This window comes from Anomaloglossus baeobatrachus, chromosome 4, assembly GCF_048569485.1.
Source record: "Anomaloglossus baeobatrachus isolate aAnoBae1 chromosome 4, aAnoBae1.hap1, whole genome shotgun sequence".
Lineage (NCBI taxonomy): Eukaryota > Metazoa > Chordata > Amphibia > Anura > Aromobatidae > Anomaloglossus > Anomaloglossus baeobatrachus.
In genome coordinates this window covers 276,629,683-276,651,417 of record NC_134356.1, presented here as the reverse complement: position 1 = coordinate 276,651,417, position 21,735 = coordinate 276,629,683, and the positions used below count along the sequence as shown (strand labels likewise).

At 45.4% G+C, this 21,735-nt stretch overlaps 1 protein-coding gene across 3 annotated transcripts in view; it reads right to left on the bottom strand.

Moving 5' to 3' along the window:
- MSRB3 (methionine sulfoxide reductase B3) overlaps positions 1-21,735 on the bottom strand; it is a 289,938-nt gene that overhangs the window by 117,592 nt on the left and 150,611 nt on the right. For all 3 annotated transcript variants that reach the window (XM_075344863.1, XM_075344862.1, XM_075344864.1), the window contains exon 3: positions 10,048-10,156. In XM_075344863.1, coding sequence (XP_075200978.1) covers positions 10,048-10,156 — 109 coding nt within the window. The remainder of the gene's footprint in view (positions 1-10,047; positions 10,157-21,735) is intronic.

The following is a 21,735-nucleotide window of genomic DNA, read 5'->3' as shown; positions in this document are numbered from 1 at the left end:
CTTTACAAGAGCAGCAGGCAGATCAGCAGAATGCCCAGGAAGGACCCAGCGATGGACGCAGATGTGATCAGGCCGGTGAAGACAGGTAAGAGGACGTCGGGGGAGAGCAGAGGGGGAGAGGGGGGGGGTGAGAGCAGAGGGGGGGGGAAGTGAGAGCAGAGGGGGGGGGGTGAGCGCAGAGGGGGAGGGGGGAGAGCAGAGGGGGAGACCGGAGAGGGAGCTGCAGAAGCAGAATAGAAATAATGGGGGAGGCAGTCAGATCGCGGGGGGAGCGGATCGGGATGTCGGGGGGGGGGGGGAGGGGGGGGTGGTGGGGGGGAGCAGATCGCGGGGGGGGCACGGCAGGGGCTATCACGGCAGCGCGCAGGGGCACCACGGGAGCGCGCACGGGCTGCAAAGTGAGCACAGTACCCACTTTGCAGCAGCAGCGGTGACCTCAGCAGCAGCGGTGGTAGCAGATCGGGATGCCGGGGGGCAGATCGGGGCGTAGGGGGGCAGATCGGGGCGTAGGGGGGCAGATCGGGGGGGGGCACGGGCAGGGGACTTCACGGCAGCGCGCAGGGGCACCACGGGAGCGCGCACGGGCTGCAAAGTGAGCACAGTACTCACTTTGCAGCAGCAGCGGTGACCTCAGCAGCAGCGGTGGTCGCAGATCGGGATGCCGGGGGGCAGATCGGGGCGTAGGGGGGCAGATCGGGGCGTAGGGGGGCAGATCGGGGGGGGCACGGGCAGGGGCCTTCACGGGAGCGCGCAGGGGCCTTCACGGGAGCGCGCATTGAGCGGAATACTTACCATTGGAGCAGGAGCGGCGGAGACATCAGAGGCGGCGGCGGCAGCAGCGGCGGTGGCGTGGTACCAAAAGTACCAGCCACTCCACGCTGCAGACATGTTGGGGGAGGGCTCACAGGCCAGCACAGGCCTGGGGAGGGCGGCCACCGGCAGATCAGACCGCCCCACTGCACACTGATTGGAGCGATTGCGCGTCATAGCACGATCGCTCCAATCAGTGCTGCAGGGGCTGGGGGCGACATGTTTGAGGTCCACCTATGATATGCTGCAGCAGCTGCGGCATCTCATAGCTGGATCTCACAGGATCGCACTAATTCGGGCATTATTTTTGCCGAAATTAGTGCGATCGATGTGGTTGGCGGTTCAGATTTGAACAGCCAATCACATCGATCGTCGATAGGGGGTGGCGATGCCACCCCCCCTGGGGTCAAGCAAAGGTCCCCTGCTGTAAGAAACAGCAGGGGACATCATTTGAAAGCCGTTGCTATGGCCACGGCAATCAAATGAAGTTTAGGCAGTAAAATTACGTCCCTGGTCGTTAAGTCACGTTAAAATAGGACGTAATTTTACTGCCCGCGGTCGTGAAGGGGTTAAAGAAAACTGACTGCCAAAAGTTTTGCATATACTATTTATTAATCACAACATAGAGACTAAGGGGTACTTTGCACGCTGCGACATCGCTAGCGATCTCGTTAGCGATGGGAAATTCTAGATCGCAAGTGCGATCTTTCGGGATCGCACATAGGTCATTTTACACATGTGCGATCTCGAAAGATCGCACCTCCTCGCCCAGGCTGCAGGTGTGTTGCCTAGGAGACGGAGGAGCGTCAGAGATCGGCGCCAGCGCCGTCTGCTGGCCGCGTGGGAACTGAGGACCCAGCAGCGCGTAGCGGGGGAGCGGGTGCAGGTAAGTTGTGTGTTGCTTTTTTTTACTCGTGTGCGGCAGCGCCAGCATGGGGTGTGGGAACGCACATGACAGCGTGGGGTGGGAGAGGGGGAACGCACATGGCAGCGTGGGGTGGGAGAGGGGGAACGCACATGGCAGCGTGGGGTGGGAGAGGGGGAACGCACATGGCAGCGTGGGGTGGGAGAGGGGGAACGCACATGGCAGCGTGGGGTGGGAGAGGGGGAACGCACATGGCAGCGGGGAGTGGGAGAGGGGGAACGCACATGCCAGCGTAGGGTGGGAGAGGGGGAACGCACATGGCAGCGGGGGGTGGGAGAGGGGGAACGCACATGCCAGCGTGGGGTGGGAGAGGGGGAACGCACATGGCAGCGGGGGGGTGAGAGAGGGGGAACGCACATGCCAGCGTGGGGTGGGGGAGGGGGAACGCACATGGCAGCGTGGGGTAGGGGAGGGGGAATGCACATGGCAGCGTGGGGTGGGAGAGGGGGAACACACATGGCAGCGTGGGGTGGGAGAGGGGGAACGCACATGGCAGCGTGGGGTGGGAGAGGGGGAACGCACATGGCAGCGGGGGGTGGGAGAGGGGGAATGCACATGCCAGCGTGGGGTGAGAGAGGGGGAACGCACATGGCAGCGGGGGGGTGGGAGAGGGGGAACGCACATGCCAGCGTGGGGTGGGAGAGGGGGAACGCACGTGGCAGCGTGGGGTGGGGGAGGGGGAATGCACATGGCAGCGTGGGGTGGGGGAGGGGGAACGCATATGGCAGCGTGGGGTGGGGGAGGGGGAACGCACATGGCAGCGGGGGGGTGGGGGAACGCACATGGCAGCATGGAGTGGGGGAGGGGGAGGGGGAACGCACATGGCAGCGGGGGGTGGGGGAACACACATGGCAGCGGGGGGTGGGGGAACGCACATGGCAGCGTGGGGGAACACACATGGCAGCGTGGGGGAACGCACATGGCAGCGTGGGGGAACGCACATGGCAGCGTGGGGGTGGGGGAACGCACATGGCAGCGTGGAGGTGGGGGGAACGCACATGGCAGCGTGGGGGTGGGGGAACGCACATGGCAGCGTGGGGTGGGGGGTGGCGGAATGCACATGGCAGCGTGGGGTGGGGGAACACACATGCCAGCATGGGGGGGAACACGCATGCCGCATGGGGGGGGATGACATGCATGCCAGCATGGGGGGGGGGTGACATGCATGCCAGCATGGGAAAAACATGCATGCCAGGATGGAGGAAACATGCATGCCAGGATGGAGGAAACATGCATGCCAGGATGGAGGAAACATGCATGCCAGGATGGGCAAACATGCATGCCAGGATGGAGGAAACATGCATGCCAGGATGGAGGAAACATGCATGCCAGGATGGAGGAAACATGCATGCCAGGATGGAGGAAACATGCATGGCAGGATGGGGAAAACATGCATGGCAGGATGGAGGAAACATGCATGGCAGGATGGAGGAAACATGCATGGCAGGATGGAGGAAACATGCATGGCAGGTTTGAGGAAACATGCATGGCAGGATGGAGGAAACATGCATGCCAGGATGGAGGAAACATGCATGCCAGGATGGAGGAAATATGCATGCCAGGATGGGGGAAAACATGCATGCCAGGATGGAGGAAACATGCATGGCAGGATTGAGGAAACATGCATGGCAGGTTGGGGAAAACATGCATGCCAGGATGGAGGAAACATGCATGCCAGGATGGAGGAAACATGCCACGATAGAGTACATTTACCAGGAAAGGGTACATTTACCTAGATGGGGTAAATTAACCAGGATTGGAAACATTTACCAGGAATGGGGTACATGCCAGGATGGGGGAACATTTACAAGGATGGGCAATATGTCAGGATGGGGTACATTTACCAGCATGGGGAAACATGCCAGAATGGGTAACATTTACCAGGATGGGGCCGTGATGGGGACAAATATACCAGAATGTAGGAAATATATATCAGGATGGGGGACATGTTTACCAGGAAGTGGCCGAGGAAGGGGGACATAACTACACAATGAAAGGGGAGGGGAGCAACTCACACGTCTTTATGGGATTTCAAGATGTTCAGACTTTGATATGTAGCTGTGGATTACAGGGTGACATCTGATTGCATTCCAGGCTAAAATGTCTGTCTAATATGCTGCAATTTTTTTCCAGAAAGATCAATCCAACTGCTGTGTCTGGAAAGGGCAGGGGCTCAGCTCCAATGTGTGGTAAGCATGTATGAGCGTGATGCCCCCTGCTGAAGAGAAGACGGCGAAGGTAAGATTAAAATCAATTCTTTATATGATAGGATTGGTTGGCACTTCGGAAAAAAAATTGGGTTTAGGGCTACAGTTTGGGCACTCGGCCTGTAAAAGGTTCGCCATGACTGCACTAGGATATTCAAGACATCTTGAGGGATTCTGCTCCATTCCATTTGCAAATCTGCAAATAAATCATATTTATTACTATGTGTATGGGCCCCAACTCATCGCCCTAACTCATCCCATAGGTGCTCTATAGGGTGTAAATCAGGTGATTGGCTTGGCTATTGCAACAGGTGAACATTTTTCTTTGCTAACGAATTTTTTTACTAAATTGGATGTGTACTTAGGATCATTTTCTTGCTGGAATTTCCAGTCCCTGCCTACTTTGGTTTAATTATGTGGCAGCATTACACTCTCCAATATATCGTTGTACATGGTAGCATTCCTATTTCCATCAATTCTATGCAGAGGGCCAGAGGCAAAGGCAGAATAGCAGCTCGAAACCATGACATTGTCACTACCATGTTTCACTGTATTTGTTTGGTACCTTACATCATTATGTTTTCCAATATGGCAGTATACAGTACCTTGCAAAAGTATTTGGCCCCCTTGAATTTTTCAACCTTTTCCCACATTTCAGGCTTCAAACATAAAGATAAAAATGTTAATGTTATGGTGAAGAATCAACAACAAGTGGGACACAATTGTGAAGTTGAACGAAATTTATTGCTTATTTTAAATTTTTGTAAAACATAAAAAACTGAAAATTGGGGCGTGCAATATTATTCGGCTCCTTTACTTTCAGTGCAGCAAACTCACTCTAGAAGTTCATTCAGGATCTCTGAATGATCCAATGTTGTCCTAAATGACTGATGATGATAAATATAAGCCACGTGTGTGTGTAATCAAGTCTCCGTATAAATGCACCTTCTCTGTGATAGTCTCAGTGTTCTGTTTAAAGCACAGAGAGCATCATGAAGAGCAAGGAACACAACAGGCAGGTCCGTGATACTGTTGTGGAGAAGTTTAAAGCCTGATTTGGTTACAAAAAGATTTCCAAAACTTTAAACATCCCAAGGAGCACTGTGCAAGCGATCATATTGAAATGGAAGGAGTATCATACCACTGCAAATCTACCAAGACCTGGCCGTCCATCCAAACTTTCATCTCAAACAAGGAGAAGACTGATCAGAGATGCAGCCAAGAGGCCCGTAATCACTCTGGATGAACTGCAGAGATCTACAGCTGAGGTGGGAGAGTCTATCCATAGGACAACAATCAGTCGTACGCTGCACAAATCTGGCCTTTATGGAAGAGTGGCAAGAAGAAAGCCATTTCTCAAAGATATTCATAAAAAGTTTTGTTTAAATTTTGCCACAAGCCACCTGGGAGACACACCAAACATCTGTAAGGAGGTGCTCTGGTCAGATGAAATCAAAATCGAACTTTTTGGGCACAATGCCAAACGATATGTTTGACGTAAAAGCAACGCAACTCATCACCCTGAACACACCATCCTCACTGTCAAACATGGTGGTGGCAGCATCGTGGTTTGGGCCTGCTTTGCTTCAGTAGGGACAGGGAAGATGGTTAAAATTGATGGGAAGATGGATGGAGCCAAATACAGGACCATTCTTGAAGAAAACCTGTTGGAGTCTGCAAAAGACCTGAGACTGAGACGGAGATTTGTCTTTCAATAAGACAATGATACCAAACATAAAGCAAAATCTACAATAGAATGGTTTACAAATAAACGTATCCAGGTGTTAGAATGGCCAAATCAAATCCCAGACCTAAATCCAATCGAGAATCTGTGGAAAGAGCTGAAAACTCATGTTCACAAACGCTCTCCATCCAACCTCACTGAGCTCGAGCTGTTTGCAAAGAAAGATTGGGCAAGAATTTCAGTCTCTCGATGTGTAAAACTGATAGAGACGTACCCCAAGCGACTTGCAGCTGTAATCGCAGCAAAAGGTGATGCTACAAAGTATTAACTTAAAGGGGCCTAATAACATTGCACGCCCCACTTTTTAGTTATTTATTTTTTACAAAAATTTACAATAAGCAATAAATATCGTTCACCTTCACAATTGTGTCCCACTTGTTGTTGATTCTTCACCATAACATTAACATTTTTATCTTTATTTTTGAAGCATGAAATGTGGGAAAAGATTGAAAAATTCAAGAGGGCTGAATACTTTTGCAAGGCACTGTATATAGTGCTTGCCATCCCAACCAAACAGATTGAACTTGGATTCAATCTGTCTCTTTCCATTGGCTGTGTTCTTTGGCAAACTCAAGTCGGACCTTCCAGTTCTTTGCAGAGATGAAAGGCTTCTTGACTGGAACTCGTGCATTCAAGCCTACTACTCTTGCCCGTTGCACCACAGTTTGGCGACTCACTTTGACAACATATTCTTTCATTTTGTGCAAAATCAGTACAGCATTTCTATGGACATCAGATACTGACTTTATCTCAACAGCGTGATCAACTTTGGAGGACATTTTCAGTGATCGTCCACTTCTATGTTCTCAGCTGTTCCATAACCTTCTTTTTCTTTCTTTATTATACAGTTGAAACCAGGAGTTTACATACACTATCTAAAAAGACACATATGCATGTTTTGCTCACTATCTGGCATGAAAGCAGAATAAACCTTTTCTGTTTTAGGTCAATTAGGATTATCAAACTTATTTATATTTGGCAAATGCAAGAATATTGAGAGAGCGAGAATGTTTAAAGGCATTTTTATTACTTTCTGTGAAGTCAAAAGTTTACATACATTTTAGTACCATTGCCCTTAAACTGTATGACTTGGTTCAAACATTTTGGATATCCTTCCACAAGCTTCTCACAATAGGTGGTAGGAATTTGGGCCCATTCTTCCTGACAGCAGTGGTGTAACTGAGCCATGTTTGTAGGTCGCCTTGTTCGCACCTGCCTTTTCAGCTTTGCCCATACATTTTCAATAGGATTGACATCAGAGATTTCTGATGGCCACTACAAAACATTGACTTTGTTTATCCTTAAGTCACTTTGTAACCAGTTTGGCAGTATGCTTTGGGTCATTGTCCATTTGGAAGAACCATTTCCGCCCAAGCTTTAAGTTAATGGCTGATGTCTTGAGATGTTGCTTCAGAATTGCCACATAATCTTCTTTCCTCATGATGCCAACTGTGTTGTGAAGTGCACCAGTCCATCCAGCAGCAAAATAACCCAATAACATGATACTGCCACCACCATGTTTCACAGTTGGGATGGTGTTCTTAGACTTCAAAACGTCTCCCTTTTTCCTCCTAACGTAACGATGGTCATTATAGCCAAACAGTTCAATTTTAGTTTTGTCAGACCACAGGGCATGTCTCCAAAAATTAAGGTCTTTGCTCCTGTGTGCATTTGCAAACATTATTCTGGCTTTATGTTTCTGAGTAATGGCTTCTTCTTGACAGAGTGGACTTTTAGCCCATGTTGATACAGTACTCATTTCACTGTGGATAATGACACAATCTTACCAGCTTCCAACAGCATTTTCACAAGGTCTTTTGCTTTTGTTCTTGGGTTGATATGCACATGTCTGACCAAAACACATTCATCTCTACTACACAGAACCTGTCTCCTTCCTGAGCGGTATGATGGCTGGACATTCTCATCTTGTTTGTACTTGCGTATAATTGTTTATACAGATGAACAAAGCACCTTCAGGCATCAGTAAATTGTACCCAAGGATGAACCAGATTTGTGCAAGTCCCCAATTTTCTACGTGAGATCTTGGCAGATTTCTTTTGACTTTCCCATGATGCTATACAAAGAAGCAGTCTGTTTCAGGTGTGCATGAAAATACATTAATGTGTGTCTCTAATTAACTCAGATGTTGCCAATAAACCTATCAGAAGCTCCCAAAGACATGACATGGGCTGCCTCATATTGTTTAAATGCATAGTACTCTTTGTATATGTAAACTTTTGACTATGAAGAAAGTAATACAAGGGCCTTAAAATATTCTCTCTCACACATTATTCTGATATTTGGCAAAGATAAATACTTTTGGTATACTAATTGACCTAAAATGGGAAAGGTTTATTCTGATTTCATGTCCGATAATGACAAAAACATGCAGATGTGTCTTTTTAGATAGTGTATGTAAACTTCTGGTTTCAACTGTATATGACACTTGACTCTGAGAACAGGTGAATTCCATAGCTTCCTCTTTTTGGCTTTTGCCTGACTTCACTCTCAGAATAATAAGCTTCTGGACATCTGGTGATAAATTTGTCTTTGCCTTTGCCATGTTTTTTTCCAAAAACACACAAACAAACAACATTTTTTGGGGCAAAATTAGACTACCCTTGACAAAATATGTAAAATATTTGGCCTAGCAAATGTGGAAAATTAACACATAAAGGAATAAAACAACCATGACAACCATTTGCTTCTGGTTTACTAAAATCATCAGGAAAATGGCATCACAACAACCAGACACAATTAATTACACTTTTATAAAAAATGCTAAACTTTTGGTTGCTACTGTAATGCTCTCAAGACCAAGGGCCTGAGGTGACTGAATGTCGACAGGAAAATAGAAAGACAATAAATTCCCTTTGATGTCTTTGAATTTAAAGGGGTATTCCCATCTCCAAGCTCCTATCCTAATATGTAGTAGGTGTAATAATAATATTACCAAATGCCTTCAATTAGAAATGTAGTATAGTTCTTCTGATTTACTATGTCGCTTAACTCATTGCAAGATTTAGGTATCCATGGTTTACGACCACACATAGTCACAGTTAGTTAGTTAGTTGGTAGTGGTCATAGGGCGGCTTTGCACACTACGACATCGCAGGTGCGATGTCGGTGGGGTCAAATCGAAAGTGACGCACATCTGGCATCACTTGCGATGTCGTAGTGTGTAAATCCTAGATGATACGATTAACGAGCGCAAAAGCGTCGTTATCGTATCATCGGTGCAGGCTCCGACATTTCCATAATGCCGGTGCTGCGACAGGTACGATGTTGTTCCTCGTTTCTGTGGCAGCACACATCGCTGTGTGAGAAGCCGCAGGAGCGAGGAACATCTCCTACCTGCCGCCGGCCACAATGCGGAAGGAAGGAGGTGGACGGGATGTTTACATCCTGCTCATCTCCGCCCCTCCGCCGCTATTGGCCGCCTGCCGTGTGACGTCGCTATGACGCCGCACGACCCGCCCCCTTAGGAAGGAGGCGGGTCGCCGGCCAGAGCGACAGTCGCAGGGCAGGTGAGTGCATGTGAAGCTGGCATAGCAATAATTTTCGCTACGCCAGCTATCACAAGATATCGTACCTGCGACGGGGGCGGGGACTATCGCGTGCGACATCACAGCATCGGCTTGCGATGTCGCAACGTGCAAAGCCCGCCATAACCATGGATACCTAAGGTCCTGCAATGCCCTGCACATGAGGTAAGAGACATAGTGAATCAGGAGAATTATACTACATTTATAATTGGAGGTATTTGCTAATAATATTATGCCTACTACATATGGGAATAGGATGTTGGAGATGGGAATACCCCTTTAAATTTAATTCACTTAAGAGATAAATCTTAACATAAGAGATAAATCTTAACATAAAATAATTCCATCACTATCCATTGTAAAGCAATATAATATTCTCTCCAATTTCATCTCTATTTCACACAACATTGTGGAATATTTCTAAACTTACAAAGGCCAGTAAACTGGCAAATTTTATACTGAAAAAATGGAATTTTGATGACTTGCACCATTTTACACCTTTCAAAGACTTTTTCCACCTTGTACATCAAAGGAACATGGCTTTGCCGAAAAGGGGTGTGAACCCCCACTTAACGTGCAACACTAAGCACTAAAAAATGCACCAATATTTTAGTTTTAATTTCTGGCACAAAGTAAGCCAAGTAATAAGTGGTGTAAATCCGTTCACAGATGTGCCAAATTGATCAAACCACTGGGATAAAGCATTTTAAGACTGTCTAATCTAGTTTGAAATAGACAGTAATTTATCATTACTGATAAATCTGCCCTATCCCGTTTACATTTCAGCTAATAATAAGTTCATGTGATCTATCTCACCTTTCTGTCCCCTTTTCTTGGGTGACATGATATTGCTTTGGAGTTAGTCGTTTCCTTAATTCTTGCTCAGTAAAAACCACCTTGCAAGTCTTTTTTTCCTTTCTTGTTCCTGGAAATAACAAAAAAGGTAGTTGATTATTATTTGCAGAATAATTACCTTGCCGTTTAGTAACTTCAAAGCTTCTGCATTCGTTAGTCAAATACTTAACTTCTACTACAATTACAGTAATAGCTTAGCCAGGGAATTGAACTGGAGCAAGGACGAGATGCTACAGCCAAAGCCTTTATAATAGCCCCACAAACTCCTCATATGACAGTATACAACAAGCTAAAAGCACATATTTCCTGATTAGTGATATTGAGCCTTCAAAATTCATACACTAAAAATAAAAAAGCTTTAGTATTATTAATGGTAATATACTGTCACGGGGAGGTACGTATGGTACAGGGGCTTGTAGGCTGAGCTTAAGACTGGGGACCCTGTGCTGTCCCTTATCTCGACGGTAGACTTGAATGTAGACAGGGTCGAGCCTCCAGCATGGCCCTGTCTCCTGTTGGGCCCTGACCTAATACCCCCACAACCCCAACCCGGGGCTGGGCAGGACACAAACTAATACACCTCCCACAAGACAAAAATAAAGGCGTAAAACTGAAACTCACTCACACCACAAATATCCACATAGGAGAGACAAAAAGACACTGGAGGGAATAAACCAAAGGAGAAGGAGAAAGTCACACCAGGGAGCTATCATTCAGCGCAGACAACAAATTGCTGGTCTCCAAATGGAGGATCACCACGGACACCAGGATATCATAACTGCAAGAAGAAACTATCTTCTGCAGTCTCCTACTACACTCTCCAGTCTCAAATAGGGGGAGACCAGCTAAGGTAATTGCTCAGAAGAGTAGCACACTGCTCCAAAAAGGAGTAACTCCTGCATGGCTGGAAGCAGTGAAACAACTCAGCCAATGCCCAGCCGAGCTAAGCACTTAAGAGATACCAGATTTCCTGTCAGACACTGCAATGTGAACAGAGTCCGACACAGTAGAAGAAGTCCGTGTGTGTAGATCCAGACAGCGCATGACATATACATAATTTAGCCAATGAACTGCTACATGTTTAAGCACAATGTCGCTCACAGTCTTTTATATTTTATGGTTTAATGCAAAAAAAAACTGAAGAAGGGGTGCACAACCTGCAGCCTGGAGGCCACATGAGATCCACAATACCCTTGTGTAAAATACTGCAGAGCGCTACGTCATTTTTTTTAATGATTATTTTTTTACAGTACTGTGATGTCAGGCAATCCCATTTTTTTTTAGTTATTTTAATAAATAAATAATTAAAAAAAAATACGTGGGCTCCCGCTGCAATTTTTGTATTGCTAGCTAAGGCTAATCCAAGCAGCTACTGGCTGCTAACCCCAACTGCTTGGTGTTACCTTCACTGGCAATGGAAAATCCAGGGAAGCATTTTTTATTTTTTTTTTTAAGTTTTTTGCCAAAAAACTAAAATAAAAATGACGTGGGCTTCACCATATTTTTGTATGCTAGCCAGGTACAACAGGCAGGTACGGGCTGCCCCCAGCTGCCTATTTGTACCCAGCTAGGAACTAAAAATATAGGGAAGCCCTTTTTTTAATTATTTCATGAATTTCATGAAATAATTAAAAAAAAAAAAAAAAAAAAGACATGGGCTTCACCCCATTTTTGTGTCCAGCCAGGTACAACTAAGCAGTTGGCGATTGGAATCCACAGCGCAGGTTGGCCCAAGCTTTCTGGGCCCCTCTGCTGCGAATTGCAGTCTGCAGCCGCCCCAGAAAATGGCGCTTTCATAGAAGCACAATCTTCTGGCGCTGTATCCAACTCTTCCAGCGGCCCTGATGCCGGGTAGCTCGCTGGGTAATAAGGGGTCAATGCTAGCTTTGTTTTACTAGCTAGTATTAAGCAAGAGATTCTTAATGTCAGGCAAGTTTGACCCGGCCATTATGAATCTCCAATAAAGGGTTAAAAAAAAGACACCACACAGAGAAAAAATACTTTAATAGAAATAAATACCCATGTTTATTACTCCCTCTCACCCCTCCATGATCCTGGTCTTCTGTCTTCTTTCTCCTACAACCCATGCAGCTCTGCTACATCAGACAGCACTGCATGGGAGGAAGAATGCTGCTGCTCCCCGTGCAGTCTAATCACTCAGTGAGTGAGCAGAGGTTGGCGGGTGAGGTGAGGTGGGTTACTATAACAACGGTGGTCTCTGATCACCTGATTCCCGGCGCTGCTATTCACCGGCTGTGGTAGCCAGTGCCTGCATGTGGGCTGACCCTGTAAAGAGTGCCAACATGCAGGCACGGGGAGCCGAGCATGTGCCAGAGCATCTCGCCAGTACACGGAGATTCTCGAACGAGCACTGCGTAATGGAGAGATTCACTGACAAGATCTAGCATGACGTCATAGCCATGTGACCAGTCTGTTGCCAATGAGATAATACACACGTGACTGGTCACATGCTATGACGTCACGGAAGGTCCTATCATCAGTGCTGGTTACTGGGAGGGCACAGCGATGATCGGAAGGAGAAGCGGCGGGAGACAGAGTCTGCAGGACGCGTCGCGGGACCTGTAAGTATAATGACAATGTTTATTATTAACTGTGTTCTTTATTTTACAGCCCCTGCCCCATCACATAACTGTACAGTCCAAGTTTGGTGTTCGGACGCAAGTTCGTGTTATGTCAGAACCCGAACTTTTCAAAACGTTCGGGTGAGTCTCCCGAACACCGAACATCGGGGGGTTCGCCCATCCCTACTCAGAAGGTAATACTTTGGTAATATTGCCAAACCTGGGGTTGGTTCTATCAGACATTGTGGTCCTTAGATCCTAAATGGTTGTGCACCCCTGGCTTAAAGTAACCCGTGTGGTATTTTAGCAACCCAAAACACCATCAGTGCCTGATCGTTTTGTTTTTGCCATCTCCAAAGGGTGATATTAGTAGTCTAATTAATGTGTGATTTTGAGGTATATTCTATATGAAAAGCAGGAACATTGCAGTGAATAATATACATGACTGCAATAATTATGCCAGGCTGTGATTCATGCTGCCCATGGTTTGGGCAATATGAACAGCCAGAGAGGTTCCGATTAATACTCTAAGATTGTAAATTAATTGTGTTCATTAGGCTTTTGGTGTAAGCGGTCATTGTGCAATTGAGGCCTGAGGGGTCTGCAGCACCCCTGAACCCATCAGGGTGCTACAATGATCTGCATCCTCACCAGGATGCAGGGCCTACCCCCTTAGGGACCCAGAACCCCAGTGCCGGTAACACCAAAAACCCAGGTAATCCCAGTTTTCCCCAACAAATCCCCCATACAATGGTACCATACTAGCTGCTAATACCATCAGCCCCAGTAGAAACAATTTGCAGTGGCAGCTCCCTACATATAACCGCAACACTGCAAGTGGCATCATGAACAGACTTTTAATCACCAATCCCCTGTAAATATCCCCATTACAAAAAGGGCCCAGGACACGGAATCGGGTAACGGCCACCACTGTGAAATTCCCCAGGCGTATACTTGCCGGAACCAAGTACCCCATATCACTGGGTGCGACAATCCTTTTTTCCTGGTGTCACGAACAGGATTGAACTGAACCCGGTCAAACCGGGTGACGTGTGCCTTAAACGTTGTATTATATGGATTGAACTTTATTGTTTGAAAAACCGCCGCCATTTTGCTGTGAAAAATAACTGCGCCACAGCAGACTAAAAGGAGCAAAAAACAAAGCCCTGCCCTCTGGGAGTATCTGGAATGTAAAAAAACGAAACCAGAAGCAGGGATCCCAGAGGCCCTGCACCAGAATGCCTCCAGGACTCTTACTGACAACATGTCTGCACCAGGTGATCATGCCAGTGTCCCAGTTAAACCAGGGACCTGGACCGCAGAAAGGCTAAAGGCAGAGGTCCAGCGGCTGTGCTGGACTCTGCGAGCGGAGCACCTGCATCGAGTAGAGGAGTGGAAAGCGGAGATAATAGAGGTGGTGGCAGCCTCTCTTAAGAGAGTGGAGCGTCGCTTGATCAGGCTGCACCGATCCAGCTACCGGGATCCGTGCTCGACCAGTTTGTTACTGTTGACTGTTCCAGTTAATGTTGTGTGATGAAAAAGTTGATTTAAATTGCCTATTGAAAATTGCTTTGTTGTTTAAACATTGGACTGTTCCAAATTGACAAGTTACTAGTTTTCGTGTTTTTGATATAAAAATGGACCCAGGCTGCAGGACTGGCAGCAACCAACACAAACTTGTATTATTGTAAATAGTTGCACCAGTTGGGCCTCACCAGAGTACATCCATGCAGCGGACATTGCTGTGTGCACCGCCACCAGGAGAGGCCAGGTGCAGGAAAGGTCTGCGGCAGAGGCGGCCGAGACCTGGTCACCAGTGAAACCGGTGACCTGCCTCCTGAGAAGGGTCCTGGGACCAGGATCTTTGGGTGGTGGGTGCAGGGAGGGATACCCAGGTTGTAACATTTAAGTGATGCACCTCCCCAGCGTGGGATGAACCTGTTATTTTTAAGGAAAATAAAAAAAAGTGTAACCAGTTTTACCTAGCAGTCCGAGGACGTGCTGGAATTAACCAAGAGGGAACGTAGCACCCCTGAACCCATCAGGGTGCTACAAGGTTCTGCATCCCTACCAGGGATCCCCTTAGGGATCCAGAACCCCAGTGCCGTTAACACCAAAACCCAGATAATCCCAGTTTTCCCCAACAAATTCCCCCATACAATGGTACCCAGCTGGGTGGGACCATGGATGGCTGCCTAGAGGTGGAGCCACTCCAGTCCACTAGTTGACCAGGTGGGAAGGGCAGACTGTGGAGTGTAGTCGGGAACACAGGAAGTCAGAAGTGAGAAGGGAGACTGCAGTGAGAAAGAGCAGAGAGTTTGAGTAGTGACTGTAAAAGTGTAAAGGTTTGACTGAAGAGACGTCCTGACTCAGGTTGATGGTGACCTGGTACCCAGGAGAAGTGGTTGATGGTGGAGTACGGTGGAGTACTTCTGGAACTACGCACTGATGGGGTACAGGACCCTAGGACAGGAAAGAGCTTGAAGCCGACCTGTTAACACCTGCACAGCAAGGGGACCATCAAGGACCTTGCTGACCCTAAAGAATCCGAAGACTCAGTAGCAAAGGGAGAACCGGGGACAGGACCAGAGACTCCAACCCCACAGAATTCATGCTACCATCAGGCGGACAGAAGTGGACAAACCACAGAACGGGGACTCCCAGTGTTCTATACCACGGGACCCACTTACCAAAGACAGGTGCAGGGGAAGAAGGTACCAGAGAACCAGACTGGCACTGGGACAACGGGGACCTGGAGGTGAAACCAGCCGACCTCGGGCAACCAGTTAACATCTCAGCAGTGAGTAAACCAGTTGCACTGAATACCTGTCTAGACTCCTTATTCTGACGCCCACCGCACCATACATCCACTGGGGCAATACCCTACTTGCGGAGGGATTACCATACTAGCTGCTAATACCATCAGCCCCAGTAGAAATGTTTTGCAGCAGCAGCTCCCTACATATAGCTGCAACACCGCAAGTGGCGTCACGAATAGACTTTATTCACCAATCCCCTGTAAATATCTCCATTACAAAAAGGGCCCAGGGCACGGAACCGGGTAATGGCCACCACTGTGACATTCCCCAGACATACACTGCCCGGAACCGAGTACCCCATATTCCTCGGTGCGACAGGTCCTACAGGCGGGGCTTGAGAAAGTACATGAGGCATTTCAATCACTGCTCAGTGTAAAAAGCTCAGTGATCAAATTACAAATACACAATTTAATTTGATCATATCTTTTATATAAGCTTAAAAACTATCATTGGCCGATAGCACATTCCCTTGTGTAAGGGATGTACTGCTGCCAACAAAGTATGCCACAAAGTATAAATGAACTGTTGCCCGAATAATCATTTGTATGAACCTCTACCTGATCGCTGATACATGTAAATGAATGTCAACTAGAATTAACTGACTTCTTATATCTTCAAGGTCAATTTATCAGCCTCTTACTCTTCCACATAAGAGGATATCAGCTCTTTAAATTAAATGCACCAAAATAGAAACCTATAAGTAATAGAAATGTGTATTAAGCGTAAAATTACATTAAACAGCTTGAATTAATATCCTCATGACACATTGACTATTTTCAGATACATTCAAAGGGTGAGAAGATGTTAAAGGTTTTCCCTATCCTCTAAAAATAAAACACAACCATTTTTTACTTCCTCTGTCTCAGTTTATTGTTGTGAAAGGAACTTGTCAAATAAGCAATAGTCAGGCTAGGGAATCAGAAGGTCCATTGGGAAGTGACTAGATAGAGATGACGAGACTCTCCTGCAGTTGTCACATTAGAAATGTAACAGAAAGAATAGGCCCTTAGGGTACTGTAGGTACAGAGATTTTAGTACCTAGAAGACATGTTTCTATGTAACATCGGATGAAGCATTCCACAATATTTTTTCCTTTCAAATGCTAGAAAAAGGAATAAAGAGGTACAGTAAAGGCATATAGTCGTCTATGACACACTATTAATATAGCCATGTGAATTAAGCCATAGAGAAAAGTGACACAAAGCCACAAAACCACATTTCATAAATGTAATATTGGCAATGTAGCTCATTTACATCATGACATGGGTTGACTAGACATTGATGTTAGTCTTCACTTAGCTGCAAGTATTTGTAGGCAATGCTGACACCTAATGGTGAAAGAAATCAACAGTGGCAAGCAATAAACCAACCAATCTATAAGAAAAAGTGCTTAAATGGCAAATTTACAAATTATTGTTTCAGATTAACTACATTATTTCCATCTCGTAGAGTCATGAAATTTGTCATGGAATTTATACCTATTCACTTGTACAGAAAAAAAAGTCAAATGGATAAAATGAAAAGGCTCATTCACACAATGAGCTTTTTGGTGAATTATTGATGTTGCATACTCTTCCTGTGTACAAAATACAGCATATTACAGTTCCGATAATGTGGATGGGATTTATACAAAATGTCATGCCCATTGTGGTTTTTCCGCCCTGTATAGTAACCTGCGGTGCAGGTTTCAGATCTGTAACATGTCAGTTTTTTATGCGGGTACACTGAGTTTTATGTGCAGATTTTCTCCATAGAATATGGATTTTTAATCCGCTTCTTCTGGGGAAACACACTAAAAATGCCTGACTGTATTACTAACGTTTTGTCAAAGCCAAACTAGGAAGCATCAAAAACAAAGCAGCTTAATTTAAAATATGACATACCAAAAAGAGACAAAAACCGCAGCATCAAAACATAACACAAAGCATGAAAAAACTAACTCAGAACTAAAATGAGAAAAAAAACCCCAAAAAAACGCAAGTAACCTAATTTAGCTAATATGTGCTGTGACAGGTCACTCACTGAATGTGATGGGGTACTCACATGGCTTGTGATGCGAGGTAGCACGCAAGAAACATTAAAAGTCACAACGGTTTACTTCGACATACATAAACCACCCTTCACAACAACAGATGGATTTCTGTCCGTAACATTCACGGTACACCCACACAGGTTCAGACACACCTCACCAGCATATCCCAGTGGAAAAACCTCAGGCTCCACTCACTGACCCTGGTCAGCACATACAACCCCTTTTCACTGCTATTACCTTCAGAAGGTTTGGTATCCCCCCCACACGTTCTGACACTAGCTAGTGCACCACACCTCTCTCAGAGGCTCCTTCTATCTGACTGACCACATGCCAAACAGATTCCATCTTAACAGGTGAGACACACCCATGGGCAGAGGTCTGTGGGTAGCCAGACCCGCCCGTCTCTCCATCTATCTGTACAACCTAGCCCTGATATGCCTTAGCAACACTTGTGGCACTACAAGTACCAGAACAGACATCCATGAGAAATTGACTATTTCTCACACCCCTGGACGAAGCGACCAACACGAAACGCGCGTAGGGGTATGTGCTGACAGGTTTCTCCACACATCCACATGGTTAAACTATAATAACCAACTATATTTGTCTCTGACCTGATCTGTGACTTTGTAAGATAGTGCCTATGTGAGAGTCTATTTGTAATGGGAGACTGTTGATCTCGGCATTATACAGTGCAGAAGTTGCCTTTCCTGCTGAGTTATCTTGCATCTATCTATTCATTGCATATTAGGTATTCAATTTAAACTACCAAGTCTTAACTTTCAAGACATGTAAACATCATAATTGTATTACCTGAGGCGATACGCCCAGCAGGTGGCAGCACTTTGTTATATCTAATTTATGTGTTTATACTTGTTCTGGAGCTTGATTCAATAACTATTCATATACAAATTGTGCATCTACCTTTATACTGTATTGTAATTAATGTCCATACAGCCATTCCTTTTTCATCTGTGGTCAATCACTGATATACCATGTTATATATATTTTAATGTATTCTCAATAAAATGGTGTTTTAATATTTTGTGCAAAAAAGACTCCATTTGTCTCTTTATCTAAAAAACCCATGGACAGAGTTATGTGGGTAGCCAGACCCGCCCGTCTCTCCGTCTATCTTTAGAACCTGGCCCTGATACGCCTTAGCAACACTTGTGGCACTACAATTACCAGAACAAACATCCATGAGAAATTGACTATTTTTGTTCTCATGTGTCATCTATATTGCTTCCATGTTGCATCTGTTTTTTGCATCGATTTTTTTCCCAAGCCAATAAAAAGACCTTTGACACATCCCATTTTTATTCAAATTTATCACAAAGTAAGAGATCCATGAGACATGGATACAAAATGGTAACAAATCAGAAGCCTTCTAATTTGCATCCGTGTTTGACAAATCCCCATAGACTTGAAAGGCCAATTTTGATCCACAAACACAGAATAGAATATAAGATGTTTTGAGTCTTATGGATTTTTGCTTTCCCAGATAAGTGGATATCTCCATGAAATTCTGTTGGCACTTGTGATGTGCAAGAAAAAAAAAAACAGACAGCACATGGAGATGTCACATGGGTATCTGAATGTAGCCAACAGATTGGACAGTTACAATTTCAATTTCCAATCAATTAAGGTGGTGTCACATACAGCGACGACGACAACGACATCGCTGCTAAGTTGCCATTTTCTGTGACGTAGCAACGACCTCAACAGCGACGTCGCTGTGTGTGATACATAACAACGATCAGACGCCTGCTGCGAAATCGCTGCTCGCTCTTGAATATTCCAGGTCATTTTTTGATCACTGCTATCCCGCTGCACCATGATGATAAGCTCAGCATCCTTGTGTTTGACAGCACAGCGCACCGCACCGCAGCAGCGACGGTCGCGACGATGCTGAAGGCAGTGACGTGGGACTGAAGGCAGGACAAGGGCATGTTTTTGTGGTGTATTTTGCAACGCCCCTACGACTCCGATTGGTGGTTACAACAGCGTTCCGATTGGGTACCTTGCCGAAGGCGTTACAGTGTGATACCAATGTGATATGACTGAAAGAATGTGTGATTAGATAGGAATCAGATCATAATCATAAGATAGGAGTGATCCCAGATATTATTTGATCCATCAATAATTCAGTATCAAAGAAGATGTCCTTTGGAGGGCCAAAATGATGACCAAGGAATACATGTCTTGAAGCAGTTGAAGATAAAGGAAGTAACATTTACAGTTCCACTTACAGGAAACTTGTGGTTAGCTTAAAGACAGTTTTAAGGATGAAATTTACGGCTCATTGCAATATTTCACTAACACTGGTCAAACTGTGGTCAGCCAGTTGTCAACTGGCAGGATGTGCAGGAAATGTGCAGGAAGCTGCCGTTACCTACAACATTTTGTGGTCAAGTTACATGAACATGACTCAGCTGTCACATGCTGGTGACCATTTAGACACAACCTACAATATTTTCCTATAAAAAATACACCAGACTCACTTAATGGTAGGGAAATACCTTCCAGGACATTGAAGTGTACGTACGCACTGTTCCTGTGATGCCATGCCATGTTGATTCCTTATCTTAACTCGAGTTCCCTCCGATGTGAAAGGATTGCTACAACATAACGGTAATGTTGATGCATATTTCTGTTATTGTATAAGTTTCTATGACTATAAGATTCTAAATGCCTATGTACCATTGATTATATTCATGTGCTATTAAAATAAATAGTATCTTGCTATAAAGAATATTAGTATTCGTGCCTGATTAGGATATCAGTGAGCGCTTCGTAAGTACGGGCTTTCAGCCCCCTTGTTAGTAGAATTTAGCAAGACATAAATTGGCGTAGTCGGCAGGATTACTTCTATTAGAAGTAATTTAACAAATTTTTGTAATTTAGAAATTAAAAACATATATTTGGCAAATTTCCAGATATTTTTTCAATCTTTTTGCATAGTGTCAAAATGTTCAGAAAACGTAAGGATAATGTTAAGGAGGTTGTTGTGGAGATCCCATGCTGGACTGAGGCTCCCTACAATCTTATAGCACATGAATTGGTCAATTGTGGATTGGCAGAACAATGGCAGGACAAGCTTAAGGGTTGTGAATCTACTGATGTTGTGAATGTACTCAGTAGTGCCCCTGTGAAAACAGGTGATGTAGTGTCTTGTGGATTGGCAGAACAATGGCAGGACAAGCTTAAGGGTTGTGAAGCTACTGATGTTGTGAATGTACTCGGTAGTGCCCCTGTGAAAACAGGTGATGTAGTGTCTTTAGCACGGCGCAAACAATGGCAGGATAAGATTAAGGGTAGTGAAGCTACTGATGTTGTGAATGTATTCGGTAGTGTCCCTGTGAAAACAGGTGATGTAGTGTCTTTAGCACGGCACATCTGGATTTTGGCAAGTGCATATAGTGTAATGCATGAGCGTAATCTAAAGATGCAGAAGAAAAGTTCCCAGATGGAACAAAAGATGATAGAATTAGGTGGCCTGAAAACAGTTCTGGAATGTAATACCAGACTGTTGAAGGATAAATTGGAACATTATCAGAATGTGGCAGAAAAAGCTGCCATAAAAATTGCTCAAAATAAGTACAAGAAAAGAAGAGGAAAGGTAAATAAAACCAAAGTACATAAAAGTATCGCCTCAGCTTCTATAAACTGGGATCCCGATACTTGGGATGGGGATGTGTGGGATTCATCTTCATCATCTGATGAGGAGGATTACCATAAAGGGAAGATTCAGGCTAATCCCGTGAGGAGGCGCCTAGAGAGGACAGAGAATGAGATAATCCGGGAACATGTCCGGGATGGTCAGGGGAATCTGCAATATGACAAAGATGGTAATGCCATCATAAATGAGAGAACGATTCCTCATGTAAAAAATCGAGTAACCATTGAAGATTACTCTCAGGGAGAAGTATATAGCATTTTAACACAGTTTAGACAAAAACCAGGAGAAGGAGAAATTCCCTGGTTGGTCAGGGTGCACGATCTCGGAGGAGGTGCAGTGCACTTTGACGCCGGAGACGTGGAAAAATTTGTCACCATGTATCAAGACCCAGTAATTCAGAGATCAATAAAAAATTATTTTGTTGATCATAATGAGCATGGTACTCAAAACTTAATCATGATCTTAGCCCATGCTTTTCTGGACAAATATCCATCAGAAGCAGACTTTCCTATCAATGATAAACCTTGGTATACC